Genomic DNA, 23994 nt, shown 5'->3' on the forward strand with positions numbered 1-23994 from the left:
GTGGCTATTTTGATTTGCTTTTAATTAAAATTATTTAAAATTTCATTTAGCATGTTTCATAATCATGAATCGAATTCAGTTTTGTTATCAAATGCCAAATTCAATCAAAATCATAGAATACTTAATTCTACGAAGGCGGTTTGACGGAAGAGTAACTTTCCAGAAGTAATTATACTTATTGGGAGCTTCCGCTATTTCTCACATTCAACCATTTCTTTTTCTTACACACAGTGATCTGTCTCGATCAATATGACATATGGAGAATGGATCTTTATACCTGATTCAAGAGTACATCTGGATCGAATGGAAACTCTTTAACTGGAATTTATTTTCAAAGGTATGGTTATGTTTATCCTCAATTAGTTTTCACTGTTTTGCTTTATGATTACAAATGTTGTTGATGATATTTAGTTACGCAGTCAAAGGAAGTTATAATATTCAACATTAAAGTGATATTCCACGGCAGTTATATAGCTCAAGATTGAATGGTACTTTTGACAACTTACCTGCTTCTTCTTCTTCTTGGCCAGCTTTATAATCACTTTCAAGCAATTTCTCTAGCTCAGATTCTGAAAAATAAAATATGTAGATAGGACGTCAAAAAATAAATTTTAAAATTAATATTATAATAAAATCATTAAATAATATGTTTTAGAAATTGTAAATTGAGTTGTAACAGTATGTTGAGGAAGTGAGAATTTTATGGAAGAAAATGTAGCATACGAATTATGCATGCTATGAATAATGAGCAGTTTAAACGTTAAATTAATCAAACAGTCCCCCCTGTAAGTACGGTGTGTTAACTTGGATTAAAAGTGCAGTCGACAAGAGGTAACAAAAAAGGATCGACCTTATAATCGACTATACTCAGAACGCTTAAGCTATCATACAAAAATGTTGTAAGTGAAGTTTTCAATAAAGTACAAATTCCATAGCTAACTTGTTTAAATGGGCTCTAACGGTGAATTTGATCGCTAGAACCCATAATACTACATGGTGACTGTCACAATAAAGTGAAAATATGTGAATTTAGAAAGATTGTCGCGAGAAGCTTATTGTAAACTTCGGATACAAACAACCAAAAATAAAATAAGATCAAAGAAAAGTATTAAGAATCAGAGCTAGAACAAATCAATATGGAAGGTACTATAAGTAAAAATGAAATAATTAACTTGATTTCATTAAACAATGAAAGTAATCGTGCCGTTTAGAACGATAGTTTTACAGTTAAAAAATTAGTGAATGTGAAACAAAATAATTTTTGTGTAACCATAAACAATACTGGCGGAGGTGATCGAGACAAAATGGGGTTAACAGAAATGAAATAAAAATGGATGATCAGCAAAACTTGTGGACGTCATGACGTCAACAGCTGGGTTAACAAATAGTGAGTGATCAGAAGCACATCAATAATTAACAATTATAAATTTAAGATAGTTATTTTGGTTTAATTTGAAAATCTTTTGAATTAGTTTTTAAATTTAATAATAGCGATTATTATTAATTCTCAAATCATAGTTTGATAATTTTTTCTACTTTCATATCATAAATTACCACTAACTACTTGGAAAAATCAGTATGTGATAAAACGATACGATATTTTTTTGAAAATATAACTAAATTATTGAATCTTTAGAAACTGGATAAATTCACTAAGTGCAAGAATTGCGGAGAAAAATGACGATGAAACAAATACTGCCCTTTCTTAAGCGAAACTTAAAAAATCGGTAATACACGTAACAAGTAGATATTGCTAGTTCGCATATCAATTTATTTTATTTATTTTATTATTTTAACGTACTTTATTTTTAAGAAAACACTATTTGGGGTATTATTTTTTTAAATTTAGATACCATCAAATTTTATTTTTTATTATATTGATGAATTTGATTTTTTATAAATAGTAATATTCAAAATCGCTCACCAAACAATAGTGGAATAAACTGAGTGAATAATTTTTAAACTGATAATTGCGACTAGCGTTGATATGCTTTGCAAATTTGCACAATCTCAGACGAAGCAGAAAAACTCGAAACAAAAAAACTTAGAAATAATAACCAAGCAAGAAGAAAGGATGCTTAGGATTGCTTAGGACAAGCTCCATCATCAAGAAATGATAGATTTGCCACGTTGAAGGCTCAAACCGCTTTGCTGATGCGAGGAATATTCGAACGAGAATCATTACGTCAACCAAATCAGTAGAGAGATAGAATAGACTAAGACAAACTAGAATAGTATCAATAAAATTTTGCGACGGTAGGTCACAAGGTATCGATGCATTTTTAGATGCCTTGCAGATAATCCAGACTAGCTGTAGCTTGTAGCCACAACCATCATATCACCAAATTCACCATACGTTCGACTGGTCAACATAAATATCGAAAGCGTAACAATTACCAATCCAAATATAAAATTCAACAAACTAAACCAATATGAAATCATAACATAAATCAGAATAATAAGAATTGTATAGATAATCCACTATCAGAATTAATACTAACAAACATATTAAATGACTGATAGTAAACCAGTTTACATTAACAATTACAGAACACCTATGACGGAAAAAGAACAAATCAACAAAGTTTTTCAAACGATACAATATAAAATTCAGCAAGTGACTAGAATAGTACGGTCCGATTGGCTCCCAAAAAAATCTATGCACGGCGGAAAAAGTGGCAATTAGTTATAGACTATCGTCAAGTCACCAAAAATTGGCTGGAGACAAATATCCACTTCAATTCATTGCTCGAGGAAATTGTCAGAGTAAAATAACTCCCATTATTGGACTTATTCTCAGATTCCATTAGCTTCCGTTAGAAGAGGAATCGCGAGACATTACATCATTCTCAACAACTCAAGGTTTCTACAGGTTCACAAGCCTGCTTTTTGAGCCTGACAGTTTTCAGAGAATGATGTCATTGGCATTTTCAGGCTTACCACCACAAATAGCATTGTTGTACGATCCGTTCATTGGATGCTCCAAACAGCATCATTTAAACAATCTTCATAAAGTGTTCGAAATATGCAGATTGCAATTAACTGCAACAAAATAACAATCTGTCAAAAACGATGTTACTTACCTAGAACATAAAATCACCAACAAGGGATTATTGCCAGATAACAGTCACTTCAACATAATAAGAAACTACCTGTACCTAAAACAACTGAGAAGAGGTACGTAGCGATGCTCAACTATTTTCAACGATTCATCCTAGACTTCGCCACAATTGCAAAACCACTCAATCAACTCTTAAGGAAGAGGGTAAAATTTGAATGGGATGACATCAAGCAAAAAGCCTTCGAAACATCAAGAGACAAACATTGGATCCTGCATGTCTTCAATATCTAGATCATACCAAACCATGCACCTAAAGTAAGAGCATCAGCTGTACTTTGTCAACAACATGGTGACATTGACCTTCCAATTGCCTATGCGTCAAAGGCTATGACGCCGGGTGAATCAAACTTATCAGTATTTAGTTGAAAAAAGAAATGGTTGCAATCCATTAGGGCTTAAAATATTCCAAGTCACTTATTTGATTTACATGTACTCACTAAAACAAACATCGGCCAGGTTGACAAGAATGCGTCTGACTTTGCGGAATATGATCTTGACATTGAACATATTAACCATACTCATAGACATAAGTCAAGGCAATCCATTCAGATTATCCTAATAATGGCATTTCAAAGGAAGCAAAAATATTATGATGCATTCATTTTAAAAAGTGGTGTATTGAGAATGGTCCAAGCATACCCTTACGTTAAAATAAATAGTTCTAGTATCGACATATCGAGAAAAATTGCTGCAATTTTTAGTCAAGCCTCAAAAGTAAAACCTACTAATAACAAAATATATGTTTTTGAGGCGTTACAAATGTATTTCGCAAATCAAGTGTCAGCACATACCACCAAAATCTGTTTTTCTGAGTTCTTCCAATAACGCACAGGCATATTCGTGTATAGCTTTCAAGGTTCCTTTATTTATTTCATCTGGTGCAACGTCGTTAAGCCACTCAATCATAACTTCCTCCAAGTTGGATTTTTTTGGTATGTCATCTCCTACCGTAATTTGTTTTAGTTTATTCAAAATTGCTTCATATGTGTAACCAGGTAGTTTGTTCACCTGAAATCAGTGATATTGAAAATTCATGTGAACACGTCAAAGTTTGATTGCTTCTATTTGTCACTAACCTCATTTGCCAAATAATCTTCTGGACTGCGTTCTTCGTAAATTTGTAGGAGATGTTTCAATAAATTGATATCAATTCCCTCCTCTGGAATATATATAAGACTTTAATAAAATGTGTTCTATTTTTTATATTATATTGTATTTTCGATCAAATTTGATCCGAGAATTTTAAACATCATTTTTATCATTAGAGTTTTGAAATATCATATTTCGTTTTTTTATTTATGAATGTTTGCAACGAAAAATTATTGATCGCCTATTGATTAATAACGCTAGTCGTCTTGTATCGATACGCTTTAAGCACTATATTTTCCGAATGTTGCTAAACTTAAAGGGTTTTGATAATAGTTATTATGTTAATAAATTAATGTTCCTCACCTGATCCTACGTCTTCTCTGTATTTTGGTTTCTTCTGTTTATCCACAGGAATACTATCTTCAGCCATTCCTTCTCCGTAAATATCTTTGCCAAGTTCATAATACTCTTTATCTAGCTGATTTATATCGACTTCTTTGGTTTCATCTTCTGTTTTTATAGTTTTGACCTGTAATTCTGAGTAGTGAAATGAATATTACATGGTTAACAAATTCAATAGTGTTGAAATTAGTAATCACAAATATAGTTTCTCCAGCCCTGTGGAACTACTATGACAAAATCCTCAATCTGGAGATGCCGCATAACGTCACTCTTATTGATTATGATAATAACCTGGCAGTGGTGATTACCGGAGCATTAGAAAAATTAATAGTTAGCGTGACAAATATACTGAATATACATCACAACTACATCAACACTCAAAATTACACTGTCTGACACGCTGTTTGATAACCAAGTTATCGTCTTCAGTTAAAATCTGCAGTTCTTTTCGAACAGTATCAGACAGTAACAGACAGGAGTATCTGGACAAAAAGAATGATCCTTAATATTAAAATTTGGTTCAACAGAAAACACGGATGTATAAATTATCACTTGACACAGATACTCACAGGACATGGCTGCTTTTGGTTATTTTTCGTTTTAAAATAATAGACTCATAAATTCGTCCTTATTGTCTTGAAGTGGAAGATACTATAGAACATTCCTTTATACCCCATACTTTCTTGCATGTCAAAGATGACAGAAGGAACATAGAGCAGTCTTAAAAAAAATCGGGAGCTTATTGTTATCAAAAAATATTGTTTATAAAGTGGAAGTTTGGAAAACCTTATTTTGAATGGTGACCAAGATAACGAATGAAAAACAAAACTCTCCTCCACAAAACAATATAGTGTACTAATATTTATATCATAACTATATATCCCAATATCCCAAATAAGAGTACCAAAATAAACAAGGTATCCGAAAAAAGAAAACTGATTCATTAATTTATAGGTCAGCTATATTTATAATTTACCATATTTTTCATATTCTCCATCTTCATCAAAACCATGTTCGTCTTCTTCATGTATGAATATTTTAAATTCCGTCTTTTCTTCTTCTTCAATTATTTCGCCTTCTTCTTCTTCAACTCCAATTTCTTCTTCTTCTTCACCTTTTTCTATAGAAGATATTGAAATGGGAGGTATATCTTCTTCGCTTTCAACTGCTTGTATGTCTACGAATTTAGTGAGTGAATCCATCCACACGGCTATTTTATCACTGGTCTAAACAGATGATAATTCATGAAAAAATCAATACAGCATTTCAAATTATGGATATATGTTTCTAAATCGACTTAATTTCAAATCTCTTCGGATGTAAAATGTTTTTTGAGGACAGTTAAAATTTTTACGTTTAGACTAATCTTAGTCTTCATCAAAATATGACTTGTTACTGACAATTTGACAAAATGACGAGTGATAGAAATTTCTAAAACACGTAATTTTGAATATTGAATTTTTAGTCCCATAAATTAAAAGCCTTTACAAAAACGAATACAACATAAAGTCACCGCAAATCTTAATGATTTATATCGCAGACGATGGGTAAATAAGTATTCGAAAGCTCAGAAAATATATTACAGTTAGTCTATTTTGGTGTTTTATTGCCACGTTCCCAATGAGAAATCGCTCATACTCCAGCTGAGTACCTTTTGATATATTAATGCAACTGAATGTTCTTGATCTTAGGTCTCTTCTGTTTAAAAATTATTTTTTTTTATAATATTTAAAAGAAAGATAAATTCTGACGTTTCGACTTTTCTTTAAGGCTTTATCACCTATATCATGAGTATCAAAATAAGGATAAAATCAACTTAGAACTTTGTTCTAATAAGAAAAAATTAATTTTTCCTTGATCCCTACATCTCAAATATATAACAGTGATCAATTGAATTATTTGTAGTTTCAATAGAATTCACAAAATAGAGCTATAAATTTTACTTAAATTATTTAGATCTTTTCTTTCATTTATATCTTTTTCATTCTTATGAATGTGAACCATTTCTAAAAATGTCCTTTTCCGTGTATTAGATTCCGTTTCAAGAATTTTTAAATCTTTATATATATATATATATATATATATATATATATATATATATATATATATATATATATATATATATATATATATATATATTTATATATTTCATGGTTCGTAATGCAGCTCTATTTTTTTATCATATTGATGACCTCTTAGTCTATTTTCTAAATACTGAGAGGTTTGCCCCATGTAGACAGCGTCACAATTAGTAGAAGGCACTTGATATATAATATTACTTCTTTTTGTTTTTTGTTGTTTTAGATTTTATTTTAGTGAAATATTTGGATAATGTTTATCTCCTTCATGACATACTAATATCATATTTATTGAAATAATTCGATAATTGTTGGAAAAGTCCTTGTACATATGGTAAGGAAAAATGACTTTTGTTTTGATATTTCGTTTCTGCTGTTTTTTAATTGATTGTAGTGTCTGTTTATCCTTTTCTTGAACATGTTGCTTATCAAATTTTTTTCGGATATTTATTTTCTTTCTATGCAGTTTTTGCTTTTTGAATAACTGAACAACTTAATTCAGGATCTGATAGTTGGATAGATCTATCAGCCAAACTCATTATCATTGATCTTTTTTGTGACATAGGATGACATGAATTGGAATCAAATATCTTGATAACCAAGTTTGTTTTGTATACCACTTTGTTTTTGTTATTGTTAATTTTGTTTAATACGACATCAAGAAAATTGATTCTATCATTTTGCTCAACCTCGATTGTGAATTGAAGTTTGTTGTGATAAGAATGGAATTTTTTATTTATGTTTTCAATTTGTATATATAATTGCATCTTAATGTTCTTGATTTTAGGTCTCTTCTGTTTTAAAATAGGTTTTTTCAATAATGTTTGAGGGATAGATAGAATTGACGTTTCGACTTTTCTTTAAGTCTTTATCAAAATATATTTTGACCAATGTACTTTTTGTCATAATTTAAAAGGTATTTCATATACTATATGTTAATACTTTTTGGAAGATAATTTTTGACGTTTATCAAAATATTTTGAGGAAGACACATTAAATTTTATCTTCCAAAAATTATTGAAAAAACTTATTTTAAAACGGAAAAAACCTAAAATCAAGAATATTCAGATGCATGCAAGAGCGGTTGTTTATGGGGGGGGGGGAGGTCAACGTAATAACAAAGTGGACCAACTTTGATACATTTTCCGAGCTTCCGAATACTTCTGTATTTTAATTGTTTTAATACTTGAATCAATTTTTAAACTCATAGTATTCAAAATGATGAGATAGAGATAGAGAAGAGGAAATCTGATTTTGAAATAATAAAATGATGATCTATAACTCATAATTTAATGTTAAATCTCACACTTTTTGTAACTTCATAATTATATAAATAAAAAAGAAGAAATTACGAGAGTGTACGCTCAGTGTATTACGGAAAACAAATATCATAGAAAAGAACATAACTGAAAAAAGTAACAGTCATGAGAAAAAACTATACAAACCACAGAACAAGCTCTGCAGACCTTGGATAATTGGAGATTTGTACAACCCCAAAAAAGATATTAAAGGCGCTGTGTATAAAATGAGTTCGAAAGCCCAATTCCTTTAGCGAAAAATCTATGAAGAATGGCTTGAAGATAAAGAAAATAACGAATAAATTGTGATAAAGCAGCAAGAAATATCTAAGGAAACAAGAGCTCACCAAAAAATATGTGCTTTTGAAACTACCAGCAACTGACAGAGGAAGACTAGTTATAAGCAATTCCGAAAAGTCCCAGATTAAAATGTTAAGTTAAGAAGACATCTATAGACTACCAAATAATTTTGTCATGCAAGAGAGCAATACACAGTGATGATTGTGATGTAGCTACCCAGCACTCGACATGGCTACTGCCAACAAGTAAATGTATATATCCTAATTATATCTGAACCGAACCGCCAGACAAACAGGAAAGAGTAGATATATAATATACAAATTGATTTAGGCAATTATGGGCGAAAATAAATCGAAGAAAACGGTTACAGTCGTGGTTTCTCCTACATACATTCGATCCAATCGCCTCAATGGAGAATGGACTTCACAGACTAGAGAGGACAAATACTCGCTGAGTGAATAGTTCAAAAGAACCTAATCTCTCATCATAAGAGCACTACATGAACCTTTCGTAGAAAGAGTAGCTCCTCTATAATAGATATCACATTATCGCATGTTAGCGTTAAGTCAGCGAAAATGAGTCGCTTAGCAAAATTTCCAACCGAAACGCCAGGGGAAAACTTTTGAAAGATGGAACGTTAGAAAATTGGACAAACAAAGATGTCGCTAAGCAACATCGAAAATAAGAGAAAATAACGACCTTAGTGCCAAACGATTTTCCACTCACCTGACGAATATTTGTAATCAATATATGCTCAAGAAGCATTTTATATCTGAAATAACCAGCCTACTAGTGGACAGAAGAAATATCACATATACGTGGAGAATGCATGAGACACATGACGCTATACATAAGAGTAATTAAAAAGGGCGAACCAGAATCGAATTATGCCCCTCCGGAGAAATATAGAATATTTAAAAAAACTCTCACGAGAGCGATTAAAAGAGCAAAAATAACAAAAATAACAAAATGGACTGATGTGTGCAAGGAACTAAATTAGGACGTATGGGAAGATGGCTGAAGAATTATCATGAGGAATATAAACGGTGAAGAGCGTAGTAGTCAAATTGTTCCCAGTCCATACAAAAGTTTACTTTCAAATAAATAATAGAGAACAGTTTCAAAACTTCACTATACAGGAACTTGTGATAGTAGATGCGAAACTTAAGAATGGTGAGGCACCTGGGTTAGGTTACATACCATCAGAAGTTTAAAAAATCTTACGCAGAGATTGATCGGAGCTTCGTAGTTGAGCTATATAATAGCTTAGCTTAGGGGAGTGTTTTCAGAAGAATCGAAGGAAGAGTGACTTGTTCTACTTAGAAAACAGAATAAGCTACGTCAAGACTCAAAATCCTATCGCTCAATATGTCTATTAGACTCAGAAGATGATCTCTACAAACACCTAGTTCTTATAAGGCTTAAGCAAGACCTGGAAAAATCTGGAGGTTTGCATCTACACAGTGCAGTTTTCGAGCGAAAAGACAGGCAGTGGACGCTAGAAATGTCTCTTACAAATAATTCTTTTCTATCTCTTTAACAGAAAGATCATACTAGAAGCCGAAGGTAACACAGATGTAATAATAATAAGCAGCGAGAAATATTGATCTCATTCAGTTTAGTCTTCTAGGAGCTGTGATTAACCCCAATACAGTACTTAAATTAATTGGCGTTTGGATGGACAAAAAGTTTTGGGAGCATATCCGGTGGACTGTAGCTGAAGTAAAGAGAACAAGGACAGCCCTCTCATGTTTAATGCCGAAGGAAGAAGAGCTTCAAAAAGAAGAATTCTAGCCAGTGTAGTGCACTCAAATTTTATACTCTACTCCGCTCTGCTACACGATAACAAAAAATAAATCTCTGTTAAAAAAACTGCACCAAATATATACAGGGTGATTCATTAAGAATGTCCAATCTCTGAACTGTATATTATAGACCTCAAAATATGATGATTCTGCTCAACATGCCTTATGCAAATATTGCTAGTTTCCGAGATACGGGGTGTTCAAATTTAAATTTTGGTTTTTGCAATAATTTTCTATGTTTTCACAATTTCTCTTTGAAAATTGGCAATTTTACATTTTTTGGCATGAGGAATCATAATTTGCACTCTAATTTAACATTGCTAATAGAGGGCGCTAGTTGCACTTGTTTGTATTAATTAGATCAAAGTAAACTTTTTTTGGGCTAAACTAAAATAATAAAGATATTAAAAAGCGTTAAATTCTACAAAAAAATTACTCTTCTTTGATTCGTGTAACTCAATCGGTTATCGAGTTATTTGCTTCTAAAAAGTTCAATAAATTTCAATTTTTTCTTAAAAAAAATTTATTATTCCTTAAATATGTAACAATAACAAATTTGTAAACAAAAATAAAAAACTTCAAAGCAAATGCTCAAAATGCCCACCATTTACTTCAATACACTTTATGATCCGCTTTCGTAAAGATCTCTTAATATCCAATAATTTTGTCGGTGGATAAATAATAATCATCGTGTTGTATAGAGTATACTCTTTACGGATGAAGCTACATTTAGCCGTGATTAATAATACTCGTAACTATCATGTATGGTCGAACGAAAATCCCTACGAAACAGTTGAAAGCAATTTTCAACATCGGTTTTCTGTAAACGTGTGGTGTGGTATGGTTGACAGTTATTTAATTGGCCCTTTCATTTTTGATAATCGTCTCACAGGAAACAACTACCCAAATTTTTCACAAAATGCATTACAAGGCCTATTAGAGAATGTTCCTGAAATATTAGAATGCTGATGTACTATCCGCACGATGGAGCTCCTGCACATGTCTCTCGTCAGGTCAAACAACATTTGGACGGACGTTTTCCAGGGCGTTGGATTGGTCGTGGTGGTCCCATTAATTGGCCTGCAAGATCTCCAGACCTCACCCCACTAGATTTTTGTTTATGGGGCTGGATAAGAAATGAAATCTACAAAATAAAAGTGCACAGACGGGATGCACTAATTAGACGAATTGAGAATATTGCAGCCCATATTAAAGAAGAAAGAAATGAATCAATTGGACGAAGCAGAAAATGTTTAGAATTCAATGGCGGTATTTTTGAACATTTATTGAAAGAACGCTATGATTAAGGAAATTTTTATGTGATAATTTGTTTATTTGTTAATATACTATAACTTGAAAACAAATGAAAATCGGATAAGAACATATGAGTTTTTTACATTACTTTCACGTATATAATACACTCCTAGAGTTTGGTGCGCTCCTCTAGACTCACCCGTATATATATATATATATATATATATATATATGCTGGAGTGTGAGCGTTTTCTTATTATATACAGGGTGATTCATTAAGAATGTCCAATCTCTGAACTGTAGATTCTAGACCTCAAAATATGATGATTCTGCTCAACATGCCTAATGCAAATATTGCTAGTATATTGCCGAGATACATACAAGTTTAAATTTACATTTTGATTTTCGCAATAATTTTTTATGTTTTCACAATTTCTCTTTGAAAATTGGCAATTTTACGTTTTTTGGCATGAGGGATCATAATTTGTTCAATAAATTTTAATTTTTTCATAAAAATTATTCCTTAAATATGTAGTAATAACAAATTTGTAAACAAAAATACTTCAAAGCAAATGCTCAAAATGTCCACCATTTACTTCAATACACTTTATGATCCGCTTTCGTAAAGATCTCTTAATATCAAATAATCCTTGTCTATTATTTTTAATTACATCCGCGGCTTCTTCTACTTGTATTTTCCGTCGCAGTTGTGGGAGAGAAGTAATATTTTCTTTGTAAACCAATGTCTTCATTTGCGACCAAACTGAAAAATCCAAAGGATTTAAATCAGGGCCTCTTGGTGGCCAAGCAAACTCACTTCCACGACTAATCCATCGATGCGGAAACTGTTCGTTTAAGTATTGACGAACTTGTAAAGAATAGTGTGGTCGTGTTCCGACGTGCAAAAGCCACATATTTTGTCTTAAAGCGAGAGGTATATCCTCTAGTAATTCGTGTAAATGTTCTTGAAGAAAATCTAAATAAAGAGGTCCATTTAAATTGGTTGGCAGTTCAAAAGGACCTATTAAATACCCACATATTACACCACAATTATAACAATTATTTTTATAATTTAATATTCCTCGTCTGGCAAATGTTGCCTCATCAGTAAAAAGAATTGTATCCAGAAAATCTGGGTTAACATTTTGTTTATCTTGCAAAAAATGGGCAAATTGTAGACGCTTAGGTAAATCTTGAGGTAATAAATTCTGAACAGGAGTGTAATCATATGGATGCAATTTTTCCCTCTTCAGTATTCTAAAAATAGATGATTGGCTTATACCTGTTTGCAGACTTAATCGGCTAGTACTGATATCTCGATTCTCCGTAACACAAATTAAAATTTCATCTTCTTCATCAGCAGTCATTTTTTTTAGGCACCGTGCTCAGTTTCAGAACGTAAAGACCCCGTTTCACCTAAGCGGTTGTGAAGATTTCGGTACAGTTTGTAATTGGGTTGCCTTCGATTTAGGTATAATTGTGAATATCTTCGAGCCGCAGCTGGAGCACTATAATTTGACTGAGCAAACACACAAATCATATCGCGCATCTCATTATTGGAAAAATCGTTATGCCTAGGCATTATTTGATAAATAACTATTACACTTGTTAATTACTAAATTGTTAATAAATGGTACACTAATGTATTACTTATTCTTATTATTATCCAATTTTTGCTTCTATACAAACTGTCTAAAAGTGACAAAAGTCTACTTCACGAATGTGATTTTGATATTAAGAGATTTTTACGAAAGCGGATCATAAAGTGTATTGAAGTAAATGGGGGCATTTTGAGAATTTGCTTTGAAGTTTTTTATTTTTGTTTACAAATTTGTTATTGCTACATATTTAAGGAATAATAAAATTTTTTTATTAAAAAATTAAAGTTTATTGAATTTTCTTATATTTTGTATTGCAATGGTCTCAGCCAATTCTGCCTTGAAATGCCTTGCTATGAACATAACGATTTCCTCCTCAGGGATTGGTGGTTCCAGATATTGTGTCATCGCATGTAGTTAGATTGCATAATTGTTTAAACTATGGCTTCTATTTTCATCAAACTTTCCGAAATATAATTGTTCCCTGATGGTTGATTGAGTATTTTCCCCCCAGAAATATTGTAAAAATGCCGTTTCAAAATCTTGAAATTCAGACATATCTTTTTCCCTGGCAGAAAACCATATTAACGCATGATTTTCTAAATGATCTCTTATTATTTCCTTTATGTCTTCAATATTATTTATTCCTCTTATTCGATTTTTCAAAATTCTTATGAATATTTTTGGATGCAGTTTTTTAATATTTCCGTCAAATTTTTGACTAGTTGCTCCATAAATTGTTTTTACTCCTCCAACATATTCCATACTTATTCCTTTTTTCTCAATTTGTTCTATTTTTCCTTGTATGTTCTTTATTTCCATTTTAAATTCCCTTTTTGTTTTATAATTCTCTTCTTCTGCTATCTTAAAATTCATTTTTATTTCTTTGTTGATCTCTTCCTCCATATCTTGTATATTTTTATTCGTTTTCATTATTTCTCTATCTAATTTCTTTATCTTCTCAGTATTTATTTCTATTTTCTTACTATTCCCACCTATTTCCATTTTTAATTCATTTTCATTTTTCTTAATATTTTCCATTTCTCTAGATTGTATTTCTTCCACTTCCATTAATCTTCCTAACATTTCATCTCGAATTTCTTGTTTTGTCTCTTGTATTTTTTTTGGGCATAGCTTCTTACTTCTTCCAATTGTTTTCTCATATCTTCTATTTTCTCTTCCATTCTTTGACTATTTGTATTCATTTCTCGTTTTATTTCTTCTTTAGATTCCTCCATTTTTTTTATCATAATCTGGAACATACTCATTATATCCATCCTCTCTTTCTTTTTCTGTGAATTTTCTGCTGTTTGATTTTCTATCATTTCTTCTGTTTCAGTTCTCTCTGTTTCTTCATTATGGTCTTGTTCCATATAATGTACTTGGAAATCACCCATTCCATGTCTCCTTTCTTCTTCATCTGATTCTCCTTCTGCTCTTATTTGTTTCCCATCTCTGAGTGTCATTCCTTTTTCCATTTTTCTTGTTTAAATTTGTTATTACTGTAAACTCTTCAATGCCAAATTTTGTTATGTCCAATTTTTTTATGCCCAATTTTTATATATGCCCCACGTTGGGCGCCAAATTGTTATGGTATTATAGTGTGTAATGTTTATTTTTATAAATTTTATTTTAAATAAAATCAGATTTTAATTTGGGCGCCATTAATAATTATTTGAATTTTTTTATTTTATTATGTTATTATTATTTTTTTTATTCTCAGGGTATTATATTGTGAGGTCAAATTAAAAAATTTTATTGCGATAAATTGTTATGGTTATAAGGTCAGAATATAATAGTTTTAAGACCGGGTCTGTTCTTTATAATGAATAAAATATTCAAAATATACAATTTCTTAACTAGCTATTACAATTATTTTATTTTACAAACATTCATTCATTCATTCATACTCATAATTACACTCATAAAACTAAATTATATGGAAATGTGAACTCAAATATTATATACTAAAAGAAATACTTAAACTTAATAGAACAGTACCTTAAGTGTTTGTTATGTTGTATTTTTAATTTTTTTTTTAAATTGGAAATTGTTACGGCCTTGCAGAATAAACAGATACTCCGCTGTAGTTCCACTCCTGTTCTTTTCCTTTTCACAACTTCTTTATCTTGGAAATTGTCCCTTTGTGAGTATTCTCACTTATTTCACTTTATTTAATTGTTTCACTAATTTCTTATTACTACACTTATACAATTATTAATTATCAATCCTTTGAATATTTTATGCCTTTTATATCAAGATTTTAATTTTTTTAAATTTCAATTAAATTATTTTACTCTTTTTTCTCTTGCAAAAAAAAATTTCTCTCGTTGTTGATTCTCTTCTTCCTTTTCTCTTTTTTTTTTTAACCAATGATATTTATTTTAAAAGTTAGTTACTAAATTGTCATTTCTAAATTTTTAAATTATTGTGACTTTATTCAAATAATATTATTCTATAATTTCTTTGTTGTATTTATTTCATTCCTATGTTATTAATTTTATCATTGCAGTTGTCAAAATTTTTATATTTTATCATTTATAACCTTAAAATTTATGTTGGTATGTCACACAAATTTTTGAAGTTGGTGCTCCTGTTTTTATCTGTCAATTTATGGATTAAATTCTTTGATTATACAGGATTTGTCAAAATTAAATAATAATTTAGAATATAGTGTTGGCCAAAAGTTAATATAAAGAATGTTATTTATTTTATTGTGATAAACTGCTCTAAGTAACCGAATAACAGAACTGAACTTATTGCTTTATTTATATCTTATTATTATTTAATAATTTATTTTGGATATATTCATACCATAACAATATAAATATATATATATATATATATATATATATATATATATATATATATATATATATATTGAAAACCAATATATTGGAGCATGCAGCAAGTTTTGGAAATTGTGAACTCTTTATTTATCTAAAAATCCAAGCTTTTGGAAAGTGGTCTTTTCATCATCAGGGAAACTACAATATAAGTGGAGAAGTTAAATAAATAAAAAATTTTGGATAGCATTCACCAAGAATTTCCAGGTGACTTTCTCCAGATCATTCAGTTTTTATTATTCATTAGTTCCCGTATTTGTTGGCCAGCAAATATTTTCTCTTTATTTTTTTCCTTTTTTTTTGAGTTTGAGTTATTTCTCTTTAGGCATTAGAAGCCACTGTCCTCTTTAGGCATAGCTTTTACAACATTTCTCATCAGGCCGAGCTTTATATCTAAAGGAACATTTTCAACATTTTTCTGCCCTAGAATAAGTGCTCCATACTTGGCCCATTCTTTCTTGTAGTAGTTACTTTTTTTATATCTGCTGCCCCATTCGCAAATGAAGCTAAGATATATTGTATAACCAAGCTGGAACTCAAGCAAAAGAACAATGACTTCTCCACAAATTCTTCAAACATGTTCACTGTATTTAATTATTTTCAAGAAACAACATCATGTTCTTGTAAGTCTCTTTAATATCAGAATCATGGGCAACCGGCATTGAAGAACATTTGTTTCCGTTGTATAGTAACACTCCTTCGAAGCTAGTTTTTAAGGAGCTAATGAATAATCGCCAGTTTCGTGGATCGTATTCAAAATTACATAAATTTATCATTACAGGAATGTTATAACAATTCGCTGAATTATCTGCTTTAGAAAAGTGAGGTTATATAACAAAAACTGTCGCGACATATTTATAATGCAATGTAACAATGAGGGCACGAAACAAATAAAAATCAACACAAAGTTCGTGTGAGAAAAACAGTGTTTACCAATGATATAAATAAAAGTGTTTAGAATGCTAAAGTTAACTTATAAAACAGAACAAATTGAAAGAGAAAAACTGACTTTCAATTTTTGCTTTCTCATTGCATCGGCATAAAATACTAATGTGAGAATTTTTTTATCGAGTTTAGTAGTTGAACCATTTTTAAGTTGTTCCAACGAAATGAGAGAATATGAATATGAAAAAGGTAAGTAAATAGTAGATATTAGTATACTATCCATTACCATTACCAACTTATTTCATGGGGTTAATAAAATTAATTCAATAGGATCTCATTCTCAAATCGTAATGTACTATCATCATCGTACTAATATGGTTAATTTTTCAAATGATCAACATCAAGAGTTTTTTTATATCTTTACTATTTAGCGTTTTTTCGTTTGAACATGTAGCTGATGTTTCCTCCTTCAAAGCAAGTAATCTGTTTTTGTTTCGTCCATTTCTATTACTCCGTAGCTCGAGTTTTTGAACAAGACCGCACTTCTTGTTGTATATAGACATTTCTACTTTCTATAGATTTGTCTATTTTTACCTATAATCTCTTCCCAATATTCTATTAATTCGACTTTTATCACGTTACTTCCTGCAGCTTATTTTTTAAGCTGGTTTCTTTTCTTGATTGACAAGTTGGTTTTCTATAATCCTGTCTTGTTTTCTATAATGGGTATTATCTTTTTTTATCAACGTACTAAAAATTTTTCATATTAATATTGTTAATTTTCTCACATTTCTTCTGGACTTTCTAATCTTGGTTACATACAGCTACATGTTTTCTTATTCATTATTCATTTTTACCGTGTGAGAATTGTCAGTGACAAAACTCAATTCTTAATAATTATCACTTTGAAACTAAATAATTATTAACGATACCCTCACTTCCAAAAATTGCACTGCATCTCCACATAAATTATTTTTACTTCAGTTACCACCAGATACATTATTTTTTTTACTGCGGTCCCTATTTCATGTCACTGTCACATCTTTTACATACAATAAGTATTGGTATCAAAACGTATATCACAGTCACATCCTTAATATACAAACTTCTTCCCCATACCATGATGAGGGTCATAGTATTGATTATTTTTCTAATCAAGTACTTATCACCTAGCTTCAAATACTTTTGCATTATTTATTTTTGATGGACCTACTCGTATTCTGCTCGACAAAGTAAAGAAGATATATATATATATATATATATATATATATATATATATATATATATATATATATATATATATATATATATATATATATATATATCGTTTTAAGGAGGAAATAATTCACCTAAATTATTATTACTAAGAATATACATACCTCTATAAAAGATTTCTCAAACGTACTTTTAGTAGACCTTGAGGGTTTTATTATGACTCGTTTTTTATTCAGGGCAGTTAAAATTTCATTGGATAGAAGAAGCTGTTTATAATTTAACGAAAACAATTGTTCTTCTTTGAGAAAATTCATAATTGCTTCCACTGTGGTTGATATATTCTCTTCTACCCAAGCATATTTTCCTTTCTCCTTTTCCATTAACCTCTTTTGTCGCAATCGTTTCTTTTTTCTAGCCGATTTCTTTGCCATGATACCCATTTTTTTGTAATAATAGTCAGCATCTTTTAACTCTAAATTCTGATCGGCATGAAGGATTTGTTGAAATCTTAATAGCATATCTACTGGAAGTGAATTTTGGTATTCATTCCAGGCACACCAAATTCTTCGTTTTTGGGGGATTGCCAATTGCACAAATCTCGGAGGACAAGGGGATATATCACACTTTTTACTTTTTCTGGACTTTGCAATAGGCTCTTGATATCTTATTACAGGCATGGCCAACCAGTTCATATATTCCTCTTGAGACATTATGGTTTTTTCTAACATAGACAACTTTTTTGGTTTGGGTGGCAAATCGTCTCCGCAATCTAAATATAAGTTTACTAATGTTAGAAAATTAGTGTATTCCTTAATTATATAAGTATAAATAAGTCCATGATATAGATATAATTTGAAACTTAACAGGAAAAATACTTATTTAGGAAATTTTCTCTACTGATAAAATACTTCTCAGTTCCTACTTGTATTTAAGCAATTCATATCAATGATCTGACATTGTGAGATGGGGAAGACAACATAAGAGGCAGTGGTACAACCATGTAAGACGGATGGACGAGAACAGACTTCCGAGAATAGTCTTAGAAAACAACCCGCCCGGCTCAAGGCCTCCCGGGAGACCACCTAAAAGGTGGAAAGATAGTTGGCAATCCCCCTCTCAGGAAAAGATGCAGAGGCAGCTTCAGAATTAACAGATAGACAGATCTCCAAGAAGTAGAAGAATATATCAATGATCTAACGTCCTATTAAATAAAATCACCAAATGTGGGAAAGTAGAAAATTGACTATAATGCTAAGCACATCAAAGGAAAGAACTAAGATTTTTAATCAAGAAAGTGATGTGGTATAATATGAATGGAAAATATTTCAAGAGTTGGTTTTCTGTTGTGATTAGTGAAACTTTTTTTGATATAATCTTGTAAATATCGACTTACATGCTTCCTTTCTACGTTTAATTTTTTGCTTCGCTCTGCATACTTCAAACGGTAGTTCAACAGGTCTTTTCTTGGGAGGTAGTGGCTTCCGAGCAGATTTTTTTAATTGTGTCCTATAATTTGATCCAAATTTCAATTCTTCTTGTAATAAGATACTCGTGGTGTATTTTTCTCCATCTTCTAGTTTCATAAAGCTTCCTGTCTTGATCAGGTTTTGAAATTTTTGATGATTTTCACAAATATCATCATCAATTTCGGACATTTTTCTATCATTTACTGATACCAAAATATGAATAAAAACCAAGAATTTCAACACGTCATTATATTATGACAATCAAATTTGAGGTCTAAGAGTCCTTGATAAGATCTATTGAAGTATGTAATTGTATATGAAGTGAATGAGCATATATTTCCTATAAATCTCTATTGTCAATATCAATAGACAGCTTTCATTTAAAAAGGATAGCAATTTATTGGATTGGAAAAATTGGTTAGCGCCAGACTAAATGATTTATGGGAAAATAATTCGTGCAATATTTCATTCGAAGGAAGAAAGCCCAATACGAAATGCTAACTAAAATATGTGTGTCTTATTAGAAAATAAGCAGTATTTCTTGAGCTCTCATATAGTCCTCATGGGAAACAATTTTCCATTTTAAAATATCATGAAATTGCTCGTGGTTCGGCAGCCTTTTATCACGCAATTTCAAAACATTATGCTTATAACAATAGGAGAACACCCCCTTTCGCTTTAATAATGCAAAATGGTCTTCACTGTTACAATCTTTTTGTAATTCTACACACTGCTCGGGGACCAAAGTTTTACTTTCGTTCGAAGAGTATTGTAAAACTGTCAACAAAACGTTATTTTAAGTATACGTCTTTAGAGCGATTATCACTTTTTTTTACCAAAAATTATTTACATATGTTTACGTTTCGTGCGTTGTCCCTGTCTGTATTGAATGTTTGTTTCTTTATCAATTGCTTTTCAATTTTTGCTTCGGGTCGACATCTTTCGCTACTACATGTGTTGTTCTACTAACCAGTTACTAGTGTTATTTTACTTTTCAGACTAACTAAATAATTTTATTTTCATTGACATTTGATTAGGAGTATCGAATTTTACTTTGAATTAAAGTATGATTCTTGTCAAAAGACCGTCTTAGATAAAGAGAAATAAATACTCCACTGTAGTGGGGAGTATCGCAGAAATTTTTGCATGAGCTTTACTAGACTGGACAAGACCGTAATAAAGGTGCTCTATCATCAAAAGTACCATAATATTAGATATTTATGCACTTTTTGTGACTCCCCTACACCAAAATATTTTCACTATAAACTGTCACAGCTATAGAAATCTCAGATTCCTCTAGAAAATGTTGAAGCTCTTGGATCCTGCTTAAAAAGAACAATGGCATCTTTCCAACTATCTCGAAAATATATGGCATTCTAAGTGACCTTGACTCGGAATGGAAGATCTTATACAAGAAAATTGACGATGTACACAGATTCCACAAATCTGTAAATGAACAAGTCTGTAAATAATCAACAATTTCTATTCCAATTGGTTAGAGAAATAAAACAAGACATTCACAACTTAAGAACTAGTTTCATGGAAAATCGTTATGGATCTTCTCAAGCCAGTTTACGACTCACCAATAGAAGTGTTATCAAAAGACATAGCTGATCTGAGACAAAGTATTGAATCAATGACACTTACGCTGGTAAAATCTGCTGCCAAGAATGAGACAAATATTAGGAATAAACCACAAACAATAAAAAAGACAATATCAACGCAGACCGACTATACAAAAAACGAAAATACAATTGTTTCTTCATTTCCAGAAATTATCTCATCTCCAACTTATATGAACCCCACATAGGAGTATTGGAATTACGTGGTAGTGTCCAACATTTCGCCTCCATATAAAGCAAATCAGCTGGCACTCACTACGTTGAAGAAAAACTAAGAACTAATGACTTCATTCGATGCTTCCCACTGCTGAAAAATAGAGACACTTTGCACTCTGATTTCAAAATTGGTGTACAAAAAAAATTCACTTAAAGCATCTCAATGATATAAGTATGTGGCCGACTGGAACCAAAATAAACCCTAGCAACTCACCATTAAAACCTTTGAAGCTAACGCCGCAAGATCCAAGTACTGCGTCCCTAGTTTAACATATTGGACAATGTGAAGAAAGAATCTAGCTTTAATCGAGGAAACTTATTTAAGGAGGTTAAAATTATTAAAATAGGTTGTGACAGGGAGGCTTTAGAATTTTGTAAGTTCCAGGAGATAGAAAGTTTTCATATAATTATAGAAAAAATATGCGAAAAGAGATGATTTCTTACATTTGGATCCGATGACTCGCAATGTGTTGGCAATGCTGAGGGATCTCACAATCTTTGAAACACTTATGCTGTCCTCGCTTAACTCTACGACCAACCATTCAGCGTGTGCGTCAAAGGGCGCACGAATTCCAGCATCAAACTAACGCTACTATTAGAGGGACTTCATAGCGACGTGGATTCCTTGCGTGAGTTATATTATCATTTCCACAACACGTATGGTATTGATTCAGTCGCAATTGAAGCAGATCTTTCTGCCTTCAGGTCTTTCTTTTCAGTGGAGAAACTTCTACAGTTTCAAAAAATGATGGAAGGCCATAGCAAATATTATTCCTGTAACACTCCAGGTGAATGTGAAAATTTTTAGTTAAAAAAACGCGATCAGAGAAACACCCTTTAAAAAACTGAACGATGGCATGCTCGGCCTGTTTCTTATTAATATTGAATAGACACAAAACAGATAAACTGTAACTTTCACAAGAGGAGCTTAATTTTACAGAAATTCTGGCTATCACTAAACAGTGACTGAATAATAATGAGCCCGTTCTTGTCAAAAACTATACCACAGTAGCCAGATTCAATAGAACTAATTTATCTGGTACTATTGTCTACAAACAACGACTATTCCGCAATAACACAGTTTAATGAAATAATATCTGACAAAGTATTAGAATTTTCTATCGTCTACTACAAGACCTATGACCTTTTTATTGTTTGTATTTACAGAACACCTGTTGATGACTGATCAAGAATGAATAGTTTTATGACTATTGACTCCGATGGAAGTCGAATCATAGTAATCCTTCTTTATTTGGGTGTATTGGCATTACTGTTGTCAGGAATTATCGAATTACATCCATCGGAGCCGATTGAGGTCGATTGTCACTTAATGTTGATTGATGATTTCTGATGTATATTGACGCCGATTGAAGTGACAATACAAGATTTTATTCTTCTTTTTATTCTCGTCCATCCAAAACTGTATATTTCGAAACATCGGTTGGTAATTCGGGGTATGCTAATATGTGTTTGTGAATAATTAATTTCTTACAAGTGTTAGATCATTTGATGAATTTTTCCATAAGTTCTAATTTTTTATCTTTTTTTCAAGCATGCTGTCATAAATTTTCTATAATATCCAAAAACTACTAAAAATGATTAAATTTTTTTTGAGTGTACGGCGTAGGAGAATTTTTTATTGTCTCTACTTCTTCAGGTCTATCAGTATGTCCAAGAAATTCCACTTCTTTACATAAAATGCACATTTTTCTAGTTTTATTCACAAATGAACTCCTCTTTATTTATAGAAAACTTCTTACAAATTTTGAATATGCTCTTGTAGGCTGGTATTAAAAATTATAATATCATCTATGTACACTAAACATAGTTCATTTTGTGATTCCTTAAAATTTTCGTTCATTACTCTTTGAAATGTGGCAAGTAAACTTTTAAACCAAATGGCAACCTAAGAAATTCGTAATGACCATTGTGAACACTGTTTTCTCTATCGAAACTTTTGTCATTTGAAACTGTTGAAAACCGCTTTCTCAATCCAATATTGTGTTCTAATATAACGGATTTCGGAACTGTATATCTGTCAGAAATTGTTTTTATATTTGCTATAATCGATTACTAACCACCATGGTGAACTCCATTTTCTAGCATTTCTTGAGTCTGTCTCTGAACTTCTTTATGAATAGATGGATATCTATAGGATTTTACATGTACAGGAATTCTATCCGTCGTTTTAAATGAATATTTTGTTTTTGAAGTAAACGTTAATTAATCACTTGGCTTTAGGAAACCATCAGAATTTTTTTTTCATAATTTAATTATATTACTTTTTTCTTCTGAAAACATATGATCTGTTCTGATCTATTTACTAATATCTGTTTTTTATCTCATTTGTGTTGCTCTAATTATAAGTTTCATTTATATTACAATGACTGTAATTTTCCATTTTATGTGTCTTTATATCATGATCGTTATAGTATATATTTCAATTTCCTACATTCATAAATTTATTTAAAGTATTACCATCACCATCATAAGGCTTAATATTTTCCAATTTCAATTTAAACAATTCCCAATTAAGGGTTTTTGGGTTTGCCATTTTGTTAAATGAATCTGAATTGTTTTTATCTTTTTAATATCTAATTTATGGAATATATTGAATAAATTTCCTAATTTTTCATAAAATTAAAAATTGATAAACCATCTCTCCTGTACTCAAATAATAGATAAGGATAGAGTTAAAAAGGAAAGATATAAAAAATTGAGGAACTTGACTTATCCCTCGTAGAGCTAAGGTCTTCGCACTACGTATTAAGATACGTCAAGTTTTTTATCACGATAGTG

The 23994-nt window shown here is 30.9% G+C and overlaps 1 protein-coding gene across 2 annotated transcripts in view; it reads right to left on the minus strand.

Moving 5' to 3' along the window:
* Nucleotides 1-19640, minus strand: part of LOC130891655 (uncharacterized) — a 50146-nt gene extending 30506 nt beyond the window's left edge. For both annotated transcript variants that reach the window (XM_057796510.1, XM_057796508.1), the window contains exons 1-7: nucleotides 19285-19640; nucleotides 18056-18660; nucleotides 5589-5838; nucleotides 4574-4747; nucleotides 4198-4280; nucleotides 3913-4129; nucleotides 507-569 (exon numbers count right to left, since the gene is read on the minus strand). In XM_057796510.1, the coding sequence (XP_057652493.1) occupies nucleotides 507-569; nucleotides 3913-4129; nucleotides 4198-4280; nucleotides 4574-4747; nucleotides 5589-5838; nucleotides 18056-18660; nucleotides 19285-19546 (1654 nt within the window). In that variant the 5' untranslated portion in view covers nucleotides 19547-19640. The remainder of the gene's footprint in view (nucleotides 1-506; nucleotides 570-3912; nucleotides 4130-4197; nucleotides 4281-4573; nucleotides 4748-5588; nucleotides 5839-18055; nucleotides 18661-19284) is intronic.
* Nucleotides 19641-23994: the final 4354 nt, after the last annotated feature.

This window comes from Diorhabda carinulata, chromosome 3, assembly GCF_026250575.1.
Source record: "Diorhabda carinulata isolate Delta chromosome 3, icDioCari1.1, whole genome shotgun sequence".
In the NCBI taxonomy this organism is placed as follows: Eukaryota; Metazoa; Arthropoda; class Insecta; order Coleoptera; family Chrysomelidae; genus Diorhabda; species Diorhabda carinulata.